The sequence below is a fragment of the Natrix helvetica genome (assembly GCF_964273705.1).
Source record: "Natrix helvetica genome assembly, chromosome: 14".
NCBI lineage: Eukaryota > Metazoa > Chordata > Lepidosauria > Squamata > Natricidae > Natrix > Natrix helvetica.
The window spans coordinates 1675785-1687888 of record NC_138564.1 but is presented as its reverse complement, the minus strand read 5'-3'; the positions used below and the strand labels follow the sequence as shown (position 1 = coordinate 1687888).

The 12104-nt window shown below is 47.3% G+C and overlaps 1 protein-coding gene across 1 annotated transcript; it reads left to right on the top strand.

The window, feature by feature from the left end:
• The first annotated feature begins 3608 nt into the window (after positions 1 to 3608).
• DRG1 (developmentally regulated GTP binding protein 1) lies at positions 3609 to 11037 on the top strand. The gene is made up of 9 exons (XM_081966263.1): positions 3609 to 3771; positions 4278 to 4401; positions 5125 to 5300; positions 8073 to 8142; positions 8222 to 8391; positions 8837 to 8967; positions 9317 to 9484; positions 9999 to 10121; positions 10587 to 11037. The coding sequence occupies exons 1-9, from the start codon at positions 3730 to 3732 to the stop codon at positions 10684 to 10686; spliced, it is 1104 nt and encodes a 367-aa protein (XP_081822389.1). The 5' UTR covers positions 3609 to 3729; the 3' UTR covers positions 10687 to 11037.
• Positions 11038 to 12104: the final 1067 nt, after the last annotated feature.

The window sequence follows — 12104 nt, the reverse complement described above, 5'->3', positions numbered from 1 at the left end:
CCCCGGCAGCCCCGCCCAGCCGTCTCCGCCCCCCCTTTCCTCCCCCACTTTCCTCCCCAGCCGCGGGTCCTGCTGGACTCCCCCCGCCGGTGCTGGGCGAGCCAAGCTCCCTCGGCGGCACGCGGGCCGGGCGGTCGCTGGTCCTCCCGGAACCCCCCTTGGCTTCTGCCCTCCACGACCCCCAGGCAGCCCCTCTTGCTCTTGGGCGGCAGGAGACCCTGGGAGCCTGCTTTGTCCCCTGGAGCGTCCCGGCAGCAGAAGCTGGTTGGCCTTAAAGGCGTGTTTCAAACAGAGACTGAAGGAGAGAGCCTCCTCCTCCCCCCTCCCTCCTGGCACCCCTTCCATTTTCCTGCCCCCCAGACTGCCAGTCGCCCCGAGTTTTGCTCGCCTGATTCGGTGGCTTCCTTCCTCCTCCTCCTCCTCCTCCTTCCTCTTCCAGGGCATCTTCTTAAAGCATCTGTTGCCATGGTACCAGCATCCACATCTCCAACTTCTTGGAGAGCCCAGTGGAGGAGGCTGCCCCCAAAGTTGCCAGAGAGCACAAGAGGGCCCAGGCCTCCAGGAAGCCTGCCCTGCCCCCCCCCCCCTCTGGGCACCCTTGTTCTGTGGGATGTTTGGCCAGCTAAGAGCCTGCCAGCCTCAGGGTCTCCCATGGGGAAATCAGCCTCTGGGTGGATTTGCTGCATCCCTGGGCATCCCTGTGGCTCCCAAGTAATTTGGGGGCCCTTTTGTGAAGGTTAAAATACAATGCATGGGCGAAGTTAAAAAAGCAAAATGGCACAATCCCATTGATGCTTTGTCGGGAGGGGGGCTGGTTTCCTTGCACCCCCCCCCAAGTCGGAGAGAGCCAGGACCCTCTGGCAGTGACCTTCAAGTAGCTGGTGCTGTCCCCAGGGTGGTCCTTTGGCATCAGCATATGCAGCCAAGTGCAGCCCTCAAACTCCAAGCACCCCTTCAGTCCCAAGGATGTTGCACCTGCAGAAAAACCAGCTGCCACACGCAACGGAGGACAGCAGTCTCCCAGGGGGCTAATACCTTCGCAAGGGGGTCCTGGGAACCCCCCCTCCCAAGGAATGGCAGCAGGAAGAGGGCCCAAATAAGCAGAGGCCAGGACCTGCCTGCCCCTCATCCCTTGGGTCACAGGCCTTTTGACTGCACAACGTGCCCAACTTTCTCTGCCCCTTCGTGTGATTCTGGGCCATCAGTTGGTGGCTTAATATGCACAATAAAATCATATTAGTGTACACAAATGTAAGTCGGCCAAGTTTTGCATCACTTTAAGGCAGAGAGTAAACAGACGCATCATGGTTTCTTAACCGTGGTTTGTAGACTAAACTATGGCCCTTCTGGGGAAAGATTTGGCTGTGATTTCCTATTAAATGATTTTAAATTTTAGTTGTATTTGTTTATTTTGCTTTATTTTTATTTATTACATGCCATCTGGAATTGCTATGTCTGAGTTGGGTGCCACATGGATTCTTTAATCAGAGGTGTCCAAACTTTTTGCAAGGAGGGCCAGATTTGGCAAAGTGAAAATGTGTGGGGCCGATCATTCAGCCTGACATTCTTTGAACCCTTAACATTAAATGCAAATTGACTACCGTATTTTTCAGAGTATAAGATGCACCAAGATTTTGAAGAGGCAAATTTAAAAAAAAGTTTTTGCACTCTCCCAAAAATGGCCCATTTTTCACGAAAATGGGCCTTTTTTTTTAAGGACATGAATAGCCTTTAAGAGGCTTCTAGAGTGCTCCTGGGGGCTGGGGGGGGGGCAAAGTTGAGCAAAAAAATGGCCCATTTTTTGCTCATTTATGCCCTGCACAGCCCCCAGGAGCACTCTGAAAACCTCCTAAAGGCTATGCACAGCCATTTTGGTGAAGGGGGCAGAGTTTTGGGAGGCAAAAAATGCTGTATTCAGTGTATAAGATGCACCCAGATTTTTAGCCTCTTTTTTGAGGGGAAAAAGATGCATCTTTATACTTCGAAAAATACGGTATTTTATGAAAGACTAAACAATTCCAGTGGGGAGAAGAGGCTGCGGGCCGCTTGAAATTTGAAAAAGGGCCACATTTGGCCCCCGGGCCACACTTTGGACATGCCTGCTTTAAGTAAATCCCAAGCGATGCTCCAGCCATCTTAGCAATATCTACCCCAGTGGAGGTGTATCTGGAAATGCATCAGAACAAGTTACAATTCTCCCTCATTCCTGGTTGGGTTGGGTTGGATCTGGAAACCCAGGACTCCTGGACCCTGAATCAGGGCATTTCCAGAGAATTGAACAGTCAAGTGACATCCAAAGTAGCTGGAAAACTTAAAAGATGCTTTTTTTCCATCCTTCCCAGAATTGTAAGCTTATTAATTAGCGTTCTTCATTTATTGTGTGCCTCTGAAATAAGTAGGATTTAAACTATTTTGTTTAAAATATGCTGCTTTATGTATATAAAGGGTTCACTCATGAATAGCAAGGTCCATTTTCAAAACAACATCCTAAAGTCACTGGACTAAGGCAGCTGGCAGAAGCAACTTTCTCCCATGCTGGAAACGTTTTCCAGGTTTCCTTGAAAGCCCACTTCTTCTGGGTTGCTCCTTTTTGTTCCAGGGAAGGAGGGAAGTTTTGCCCCCCACTTGAACACCACGATCCGTTTATGAGATGAATGTGGAGATGGGACTTCAGTGTTTGGAGGGAAGGCGGCTGAGGCCTCCTGCTTAGTCTGGGTTTGGGAGACCTGGGAAAACCTGCACTGAGCAGTCACCAAGGCATTCCAGCAGATCCCTCTCCTTTGCCCTCTGCTGATGCCCCCTCCTGGAGGCCAACTGCCCAGCAACATGGGCCTTGGTGCTCTTGGCAGGTGGGAGCTGGATCTGGGAGCCGATGTTGCAGCCCCAAAAGCGCAGATAACCGATGAGGGCGTTGACACCAGATGTCCCCGTCGGGCACGAGCCGACTGGCACTACGTCCACTCTCCTCCTTCCCCCTTGCAGCACCGGGGACGGGTTTGTAGCCCCGGGGTCAGCGGGCCCCAAACTGCTCCCCCTCTAGAAGGTGGCGGGACACCCTCCGCCTCTGGGGAAGCCAGCCCGGGGCCAGTTTTCTGGCTTCACACACACGGAGCCGGCCTCACTCGTCGGGTTGACCCGAGACACGCGGTTGGCGGAGACTGCGCAGCAGAACCTGAATTCTGCCTGCCGATGAGGCACCCTCCGTCCCCGGCCCGAGGGGGGCTCCAGCGGCAGCGCAGCGCAGGATCGTGCTGGCGGGGAGATGGGACACTTGGCGAGGGTCCTCCGTGCCCCAAACCTGCACGGCGCCCCCCATGCTTCGGCCGTACGGGAACTGCAGTGGCGTATCGCGGGGGGGGGGGGGGGCGCCTGCCCCATTTTTCGCTGGAAAAAGACACCGAGCAAGACGAAGCAGCGGAGTGAGACGGCGGTGGCCGCCGCGGCTCTCGTCTCCAGGGGGCGCCCACAAGTAGCGGAGGAGGAAGGCTCTGGACGGACGAGTGCCGCTCTGGCAACCACGCTCTACGGCACTTTCCCGCCCTCCGTCAGGGGAGGAGCGCGGAGAAGTCGCGCGCAAGGCCGGCGTGTCAATTCTCGTTCTTTTTTTGCTCCGCCCCCGCAGGGCTTTTGTCGGAAGCCCCGCGCGAGTTGACTTCTGCGCCTGCGCGGCTGCAGCCTGAGGGGACCCATTTCTGAGGAGTCGCCGCCGCCGCTGCCGCCGCCGCCGCCATGGCTACGACGTTGGCCAAGATCGCCGAGATCGAGGCGGAGGTAACGGGGGAGCGACGGGCTGCTGGCTCCTGGGAGGGGGGGAGGGGGAGCCGTGGCGTGGCGGTGGAACCTTCCGCACAGGTGCAGTCTACCGGCCAGATGTGGGCAGGGCGGAGGCGACGGAGAGCCCCCTCAGCTCTTCTTCGCCGCCCCGGGGGCTCCCGGCCAGGCGTCCCGAAGGGCCCTGCGGCCTCCGGGCCTGTCAGCAACGGGGATCCGGGGGACGCCGCTGAAGATGTCGGTCAACGAGGCAGGGCGGAGGATGCGTTCGGGGAGCCGCAAAAAAGGCCGAAGCGGCGGCGACGACGACGACGACGAGGTCTCCGTCCCTCCTTTGAGGATCACCTCGAGGCAGCGAACGGTCCCCAAACCCCTCAGCCGGCTGTCGTGCCCAACGCAGAACTAGAACCCAGACCCTCCGGCTTCTGGGCCAGCAGCCGCGCGACATCGGTGCCCAGCCCACCGGTTGCCCGCTGACCCTGATGCCCCCCGTCCCCCTTTTCCAGATGGCCCGCACCCAAAAGAACAAAGCCACGGCCCACCACTTGGGGCTGTTGAAAGCCCGCCTGGCCAAGCTGCGTCGAGAGCTGATCACCCCAAAAGGAGGCGGAGGGAGCGGAACTGGAGAAGGTGCGTGGGCCCTTCCAGAAGGAAGGAGCAGGGGTGGGAATGCTCTTCCAGGGCCCTTTGGGGTAACCGGGGCAGAATCAGCCACGTGGCCCCTGTGTGGCCCCCAGATCTAAAAGAAACAGAAAGCAAGCCCAGTTGTGTGAGGTGGGCTGACCGTGTCTCTAACAGTCCCAAATATCAATCTCTCTATTGGTAAAAAGAGACTAAACCGAAATCGAAGTAGTTGGTGGCCTGTCTATTGGTATTATAGGGAATAACGGCCTCTACGGAGCAGCCAATTCTTCCCTTCTCAGTTGAATGTGTCAAAATGTCCATTGTGTCCACATGTAAATACATTCAGATTCAGGTGTGTCATGTCCACACAATTCTATTGTCAGCTGAAGTGTGAAATTGTCAGCCTTTTGCTAGTATAAATTGTAGTAACACGCGTAAACTGAATTGAGCCCGTTCCTGTTGGTTTATTTGAAAAACGTAAGTGAAGGGTGTAGAATTTTAAACAATTTGGTTATTATACTTCTCTTCTTGCTTCAGCAGCTCAGGACCAGGCTGTCCTTTGGGGATAGATTTGAGAAGTGGGCCCTCGATTGCTGGAGGGAGGGACAGCTGTGGGCCTTCCTCTTGCCCGAGATGATGCCAAGGTGGCACAGTTTCTCTGCTTTGACTTTTCTGCTAGAGGCTTTCTGGGGCCTAATCGGTTACTCTGAATTAATGATCACTTGGTAGGTTTTGATGTGGCGAAGACTGGCGATGCCCGGATTGGTTTTGTGGGCTTCCCTTCGGTGGGGAAATCTACTCTGCTGAGCAATCTTGCTGGTGTTTACTCAGAAGTAGCCGCATACGAGTTTACAACTCTAACCACAGTTCCAGGAGTGATCCGTTACAAAGGAGCCAAAATACAGGTGAGGCCTATGAAACCAAGGCTTGTGCCTGTACATGCCTGTTTATTTCACACAGAAGTGTGCGTATCCTTAGCAAGTCCAGAGCAGTAGAGATGCATATATCATAACTGTCGAATAGCTTTCTTTGCTGATTGACAATTCTAGGAACTTGCTTTCTAGGTATGTAAGCCAGACAGTGGTGTATTGCAAGGTAGGCAACTTATAGCTCTCTGATTTTTCATGAACTATGAAGCCAACTTTAGCTGATCTTAAAGACAACGATAAAGCATGTTTGACAAATAGGTAGAAAGATGATTCCAAAATTCCACACCTGTAAACTAAGCTGACTGTCCAGTATCGGCCAGAACTGTTTGGCATCATCTGTAGGGTATGTTTCCAAACAGAATTGCAAGCAGTATCTCTGAGAAACAGAGAGCCTTTCAAACATGATCTAGTGAGTTTTTAATTGAATCTGTGAAGGGAGGAGATCACTTTCCCCCATACATAGTGTGATCCCTGGAGTTACAAGAGGTAGACAGAATGCAGAGGTTGCCAATAAGGACTGGAAGGAATAGATCAGGTCACATGATCCATTGGTAGGTTCTGCATGCAGACTAGGAAACCATTCTGATGCATAAGGAACTTTCCACTGAGCTATGAATTATAAGGGATGTTCTAGATAGAAGATGGGTGCAATATCACAGAAAGTTCCAGTGCAAAAGGAACTTAGGTTTAGGGCTCTTCTGTCAGTATAAAAGGAAGGGAAACTCGGGTTTCAGCATTACTGCTAAGAGAAGATGGTAAAACAAGAACGGGGTACATCAGCTTGTGTACCCTTTTAAATGTTCAATATTGCTGATAAATATGACCTAAAACATGATCTGTTGTCCACACAAGTCCCAAACTAGATAAAGAGAATGCAAGTAAATGAATTTAAAATATTGTACTTGTTTGTTGATTTATTGGAAAAAATGATCCAAAGCTATGTATTTGTATGTGGCAAAAATATGTGACCCTTTGATTTCAGGAGCTCCTGTGCCCCCCTTGGGCAGCAATAATTGCAACTGAATGTATCTGATAATTTTTGTCCAGTCTTGTACATCATCTTGGAGGAACTGGAGCCCCTTTCTCCTTACAGAAGAGCTTCAGCTCAGGGATGCCACTGGGCTTCCTCATGTAAGTTGCCCACCTTCAGGACCTCCCATAACACTTCCATAAGACTAAAGGTCAGCACTTTGACTTGGCCATTTCAAAACCTCAACTTCTGCTTAAAGCATTATTTGGTCCTGTGACCGTGTTTTGGATCACTGCCTTCCTGCGTGACCCACTTTCTCTTGCGCTTCAATTCACGGCAGATGTTTTCATTTAGAATTTACTGGTACAATTTGGAATTAATTGTTCCATCAATGATGGTACGCCTTCCTGGTCCAAAAGCAGCAGAATAGGCCCAAAGTACAATACCTTTACCACCATATTTCACAGATGAGATAAAATTCTTATGCTGGAATGCAGCGCTTGCCTTGCTCAATGTAATACTTTTCATTCAAGGCAGAACATTCTGTTTTAGTCTCGTCCGTGCACAGAAATTCTTCCAACAGTCTTTTGTGTTATTCATATAGTTTTCACAAACTGTGGATGGAGCAGTGTTGTTTTTGGAGAGTAGAGATTTTGTACACACAATCCGCCTAACAGTAAACTGTCGGAGTCCAAAACGTTTGGAAATAGTTTCTTAATCTTTACCCACCTGTCGAGTATCAACTGTTTTTGAAGGTCCTCAGAAATCTCTTATATTCAAGCAATGACATCCCTGTATGGAGATCAGACTTTTATAGTGAATATCCAGAATTCTGTTCTTTAGATAAGGCAGGATTTCTCCCTCTTATACTTCACTATCATCCCATTGATTGAAACACCTGACTCTAATTTCCTCTTCAAATGAATTGATAATCCTAGAGGTTTGCATATGTTTGCCACACACCAATATGTAGCTTTGGATCATTTTCCTCAATAAATCAATGAACAAATAGAATTTTTAGTCTCATGTCTTTAACTATGTTCTTTATCTAGTTTTAGGACATGTTGTGAACAGGTCACATGCAGAAATATTGAAAATTCAAACTGTCAGCAATTTTTTTAAAAAAAAATTATTCCTCTCTTCTGCTGTGGTCGGAATAGTGTGGCCAGTTCTGAGACTGCATTTTATACAAGACATTAATAAACAATGTTGTCCAGAAGAAAGTAGCCAAGATGAAAACCCTGGATGGAAAAAGTTAACAGGAATGGTGGGAAGTATTGTTGTTTTTCAATGGGTTTAATCAATATTTGTCCCTTGCTTGGTTTGTTCATGTACATTCGTCAGATACATATGTCAAATTCATTTTTAACAGCTTCAGGTTCTTAGTCTTTTCATGGTATTCCAAAAATATTGAAGATCATCTCCAGATCATCAATCCATCCAAGATGATTTGCTTTTGACAATAGTAGAACAGAATTACTTTCCATTTGCTCCCAGATTATTTCCAAAGCAGATAATTAGCTAGGATTTCAACATGCTCTTTCACATTGTTGCAGTGAGGTTGTAGAGTAGAATTTTGGAATCCAATCCTGGGTGTAGAATAATGCAATGGAGGCTGAAAGGATCAGTGGGAGGAGATGGCCAGAAATTCTGATGGTCAGCAAAGCATGGCTGAAGTCTCACAGGACAGAGGGAAACAGGTTAACAGCTGGTTAAGGTGTGGTGTCTGGCTTCTCTACATCTCTCTTTTCTTATTTGTTTTTCCACAAACTTTGCAGCTTCTTGATTTACCAGGAATTATTGAGGGTGCCAAAGATGGGAAAGGCAGAGGTCGCCAGGTCATTGCAGGTGAGTGCTGGTGGTCCCAGGGCAAAAGGGACTGGCTGGCAAAGAGAAGAGAAGAGACGTGTGCTTGGTTTTTTTTCAGTTGCCCGAACCTGCAATCTCATCTTGATTGTTCTGGATGTTCTGAAACCTTTGGGACATAAGAAGATAATTGAAAGTGAGCTGGAGGGTTTCGGGATACGTTTGAACAGCAAACCTCCCAATATTGGCTTTAAGAAAAAGGACAAAGGAGGCATTAACCTCACGGCCACAGTAAGTAGAGGTACGGGTAGGATGTTTCCTACCTTGCTGTGCATAAGAAATCTTACGTGATAAATTTGTGCTTGTGGCCATTTGCTATCTGTGAAGGGATCTGTGGCAACAGTCCCGGAGTCCCAGCAAGGACTCCCCTTGAAGTAGAGCTCAAGAGTTTCGTTCAGTCATGACAGCAGTGAGATGGGAAGAGAAGCAGGCGCTTCTCTTTGGTCAGGACACTCTTTTAGGGTTCTGCGAAGGGCTTCTAAGGAGACCTTCCGCTCCAGGTTAGCTACTGTGACGTCTGTTTAGCACTCCTGCTACCTGGGTGTGCTGTGGCCAACTCCTGTCCTGGTGTGTGAAGCTCATTAAGCCCTTCCTGCCATAGGGCTAAGCCTACCAGTCCATGTGCTTCAGTCCTGATCTGAAAGGGTCTGTGTATCATCATATTCTGTTTGATCAGTGTCCGCAGAGTGAGCTGGATATCGAAACTGTGAAGAGCATTTTGGCAGAATATAAGATCCACAATGCTGATATCACCCTGAGGAGCGACGTGACTGCCGATGACCTCATTGATGTGGTTGAAGGAAACAGGTAGTTTTCATGGGCTGGTAAAGAAGGGTGGGTCTGGGGGCGAGTTCTCTTGTTGCACGGCAGAGAACGGGGGTATCTTACAGCACGGCAGCTTTTTTGCTCTTTTGTTCTAAGCTCAAAGGGGCCTTCCCTGCGGTGAAAGTCGCAGGGGCCTCTCTTGGTTTCCTAACAGCTGATTGGTTAGTAGGACTATAGTAAATAGGCTGGATGTAACTTACAGGCATAATCTCTTGCTCTACCAACCTGGTTATTGTAACTACCTAGAATTGGAAGTCTCCTAGCTCTCAAGATAGAAGATAGGAAGGACCCCTGTCTCTTACATCTTTTGCTCACTTCTTCATCCTTGCAGAGTTTACATCCCGTGCATTTATGTGTTGAACAAAATTGATCAAATCTCCATTGAGGAACTAGATATAATTTACAAAGTGCCCCACTGCGTTCCCATCTCTGCTCATCATCGGTGGAATTTTGATGACCTGCTGGAGAAAATCTGGGATTACCTTAAACTTGTGCGGATGTAAGTTCTCAAAATCTCTGCCATTCCAGTTCCTTTAAAAACGTTCCCTAGTGCCAATTTCCCCTCAACTCTGAAACCTCAACTGTGTTCTCTTGACCCTCAAAGTTCCTGGTAATTCTCTGGGGGCCAAAATTTCAGCAGTTTTTCAGATATGCAGGATTGTAGTCAGAAAAAAAAAGTTTGCGTTGGAATCATTCAATTCTGTTCTGTAAAAGGTCCATGATATTTTTAGGACTCAGAATGATTTTTTTTCATAAGATGGAGGACATGCTCCAGCACTTATTTATATATAGAAAATGGATGTGTCATAGAGAAGACCAGCTCAAATCTTTTTCGCTGACATGTAGTTGTCAGGTGGAAATTATTCTGGTAGAGGGGCCATTCTTGTTGGGGTACGCTTTGGGTTAACCTCTATTTGTAATAATAATTGTAAAGAGTAATCTTGATTAGAAAGGGGGCTTGTCTGAAGGCATAAATGCTTGATAAAGGAATGTTTCATTATGTTTAATTGCAGTTACACTAAACCCAAAGGGCAGCTCCCAGATTATACTTCTCCAGTGGTCCTGCCTGACTCTCGGACCACCGTGGAGGATTTCTGCATGAAGATTCATAAAAACCTAATTAAAGATTTCAAATAGTAAGTATGGTCTGCAATTCAGTTTCTTTAGTATTGATGATGTTCATCCATCGTGTCTGAAGAGGACAGTGACATCTGTCCATGATGTGTCCGCCGGGGGCTGGTAAGGCTTATATGGGCATGAAATGTTCTGCCACATTAGGATTATAGTAGAGGTGGGAGCTGTAGTCCTGCTTGGGATGAGTGGGGAGGTGTTCAGTGTCAGAGGGGGCAGCTGCTGCCCAGAGAGCCTTAGACCAATTGTGATGCAGGAGAAGGTATTGAAAGCCAAGCTATCTATCCATCCATCCATCCATCCATCCATCCATCCATCCATCCATCCAAATGCTTTACTTAAGTCAAGATAAATCAAGCTTATCTACCACATTCCCCTAATCTATGAAGGAAGTTACTTGATTAAAATATAAGATTAACGCAATAACAAATCCATGCCATTAACTCTGTGCTAACTCTCTTTCCTTCCAGTGCTCTTGTGTGGGGCTCGTCCGTCAAGCACAACCCTCAGAAAGTGGGAAAAGATCATACGATGGAGGATGAAGATGTCATTCAGATAGTCAAGAAATAAAATCAAAAAAATCCCTCTGGCCCATCAATCGTGATTCCTTTAAAAAAAGACTAACTATGGAACTTCCTGGCCTGCCAAATGTGGATGCGAACACAACGGGGGAAATTTGTGGACTGATTAAAATCTTTTTCCTGAGGTGGGCAGGAGAGCATTGCAAACGTGTGGCTTTGAATGCAGTTTAATTGAATCCACATTTTTGCCCTAGGAACAGTTCAGTCAATGGAGCTTTTATGCTGCCAATGTAAATTAGGATGCAAATGTAAAACCTTCCCCCATTATCACTTGTGAATTTGTATACAAAAGTGATGGTCCTGTCCTTGTTACTGATGTAAATAAAATCTACAGGCAAAAGCTCAGAGAGGATGTTCTTGTCAAAAGGGCTTAGGTGATGCTTGAAAATAGGCAAATTGTCATTTAATTCTTTGAGCATGTTAAGATTCTGCAAACTTGCAGTTGATATCAAGAAAATCAGTCTCCCTAAAAAAAGGTGATTTGAAAGAAATTGCTGAAAAGAAGATCAAATATTTCTGGATTACAAAGAATTACTACAACGGATCATCAGAAGTTTCACCAAGTCTAGCAGTTCACCAGCATTGACTTTCTTACACATTTTATCCAAATACGAAGGGGGAAAAGCCCCTTGAACACTCTTAACCGAAATAGACCAAGATGATCTAAAAAAGGACTGATTGGTTGGTGTTCCTGTGAAAGATCACTTAAGATACAAATACTCCAGTGGAACTGAATTGCCCTCATTTGTCCACATGCCCTCTGCCACTGTGGAAAACCAGTGAGTTGCCTTAGCGTTACCTTGATTGGTTTTTTTTAAGAACTCCCAGAGAGTGAGGCAAATGGCGAATGACAAATGAAGTTAAGTCTCGGTGAGAAATTGAAATGAAACCCAAGAAAATAAATGATCAGTCTTGATCCAAATATTCAGTTCTCAGAAAATAGAAAGATGCCTGAGAAATATACTTAGAAACCTAAACATCTTAAGATTGTTAGATCTATTTTAAAATTATAGGTTAAAAACATTTTTGTAATCTAATAGAATTGCAAAAAACTTCAAGACAGCTAGAAAAAGAAAATGGACTAATTTCAGGGGGGAGGATGCTTCGTGCAATTGTAATGAACATTGTAATGTGAGAAAACACTCAAGAGCCTCAGAGATCAGAATCAAATTTAAGCCGTCAAAACAAGATAAGTGGTCAGAGACCAGAAAGTCCTTTGGGCAGCAGTCAGGGGGAAGGTTTCCCTGGCTTTGAAGCAAGGCATTGAAGTGGTTGCTGCGTTAGGTCTTGGTTCTTTAGCCCTGCAATATGGCTTCGCAGTCTCACTTCCACCAACTTGGAGGGGGCTGAAGAATAGGATGGAATGGCTAGCTAAAGAAACAAGAGAGCTAGGTGCAGTTTAGGATA

Coding starts and splice junctions, on each gene's coding strand:
- DRG1 (XM_081966263.1), top strand. CDS start 3,730: ATGGCTACGACGTTGGCCAAGATCGCCGAGATCGAGGCGGAG. Junction 8,143..8,221: donor AGGTCGCCAGGTCATTGCAG/GTGAGTGCTGGT, acceptor GTTTTTTTTCAG/TTGCCCGAACCTGCAATCTC. Junction 10,122..10,586: donor CTAATTAAAGATTTCAAATA/GTAAGTATGGTC, acceptor CTTTCCTTCCAG/TGCTCTTGTGTGGGGCTCGT.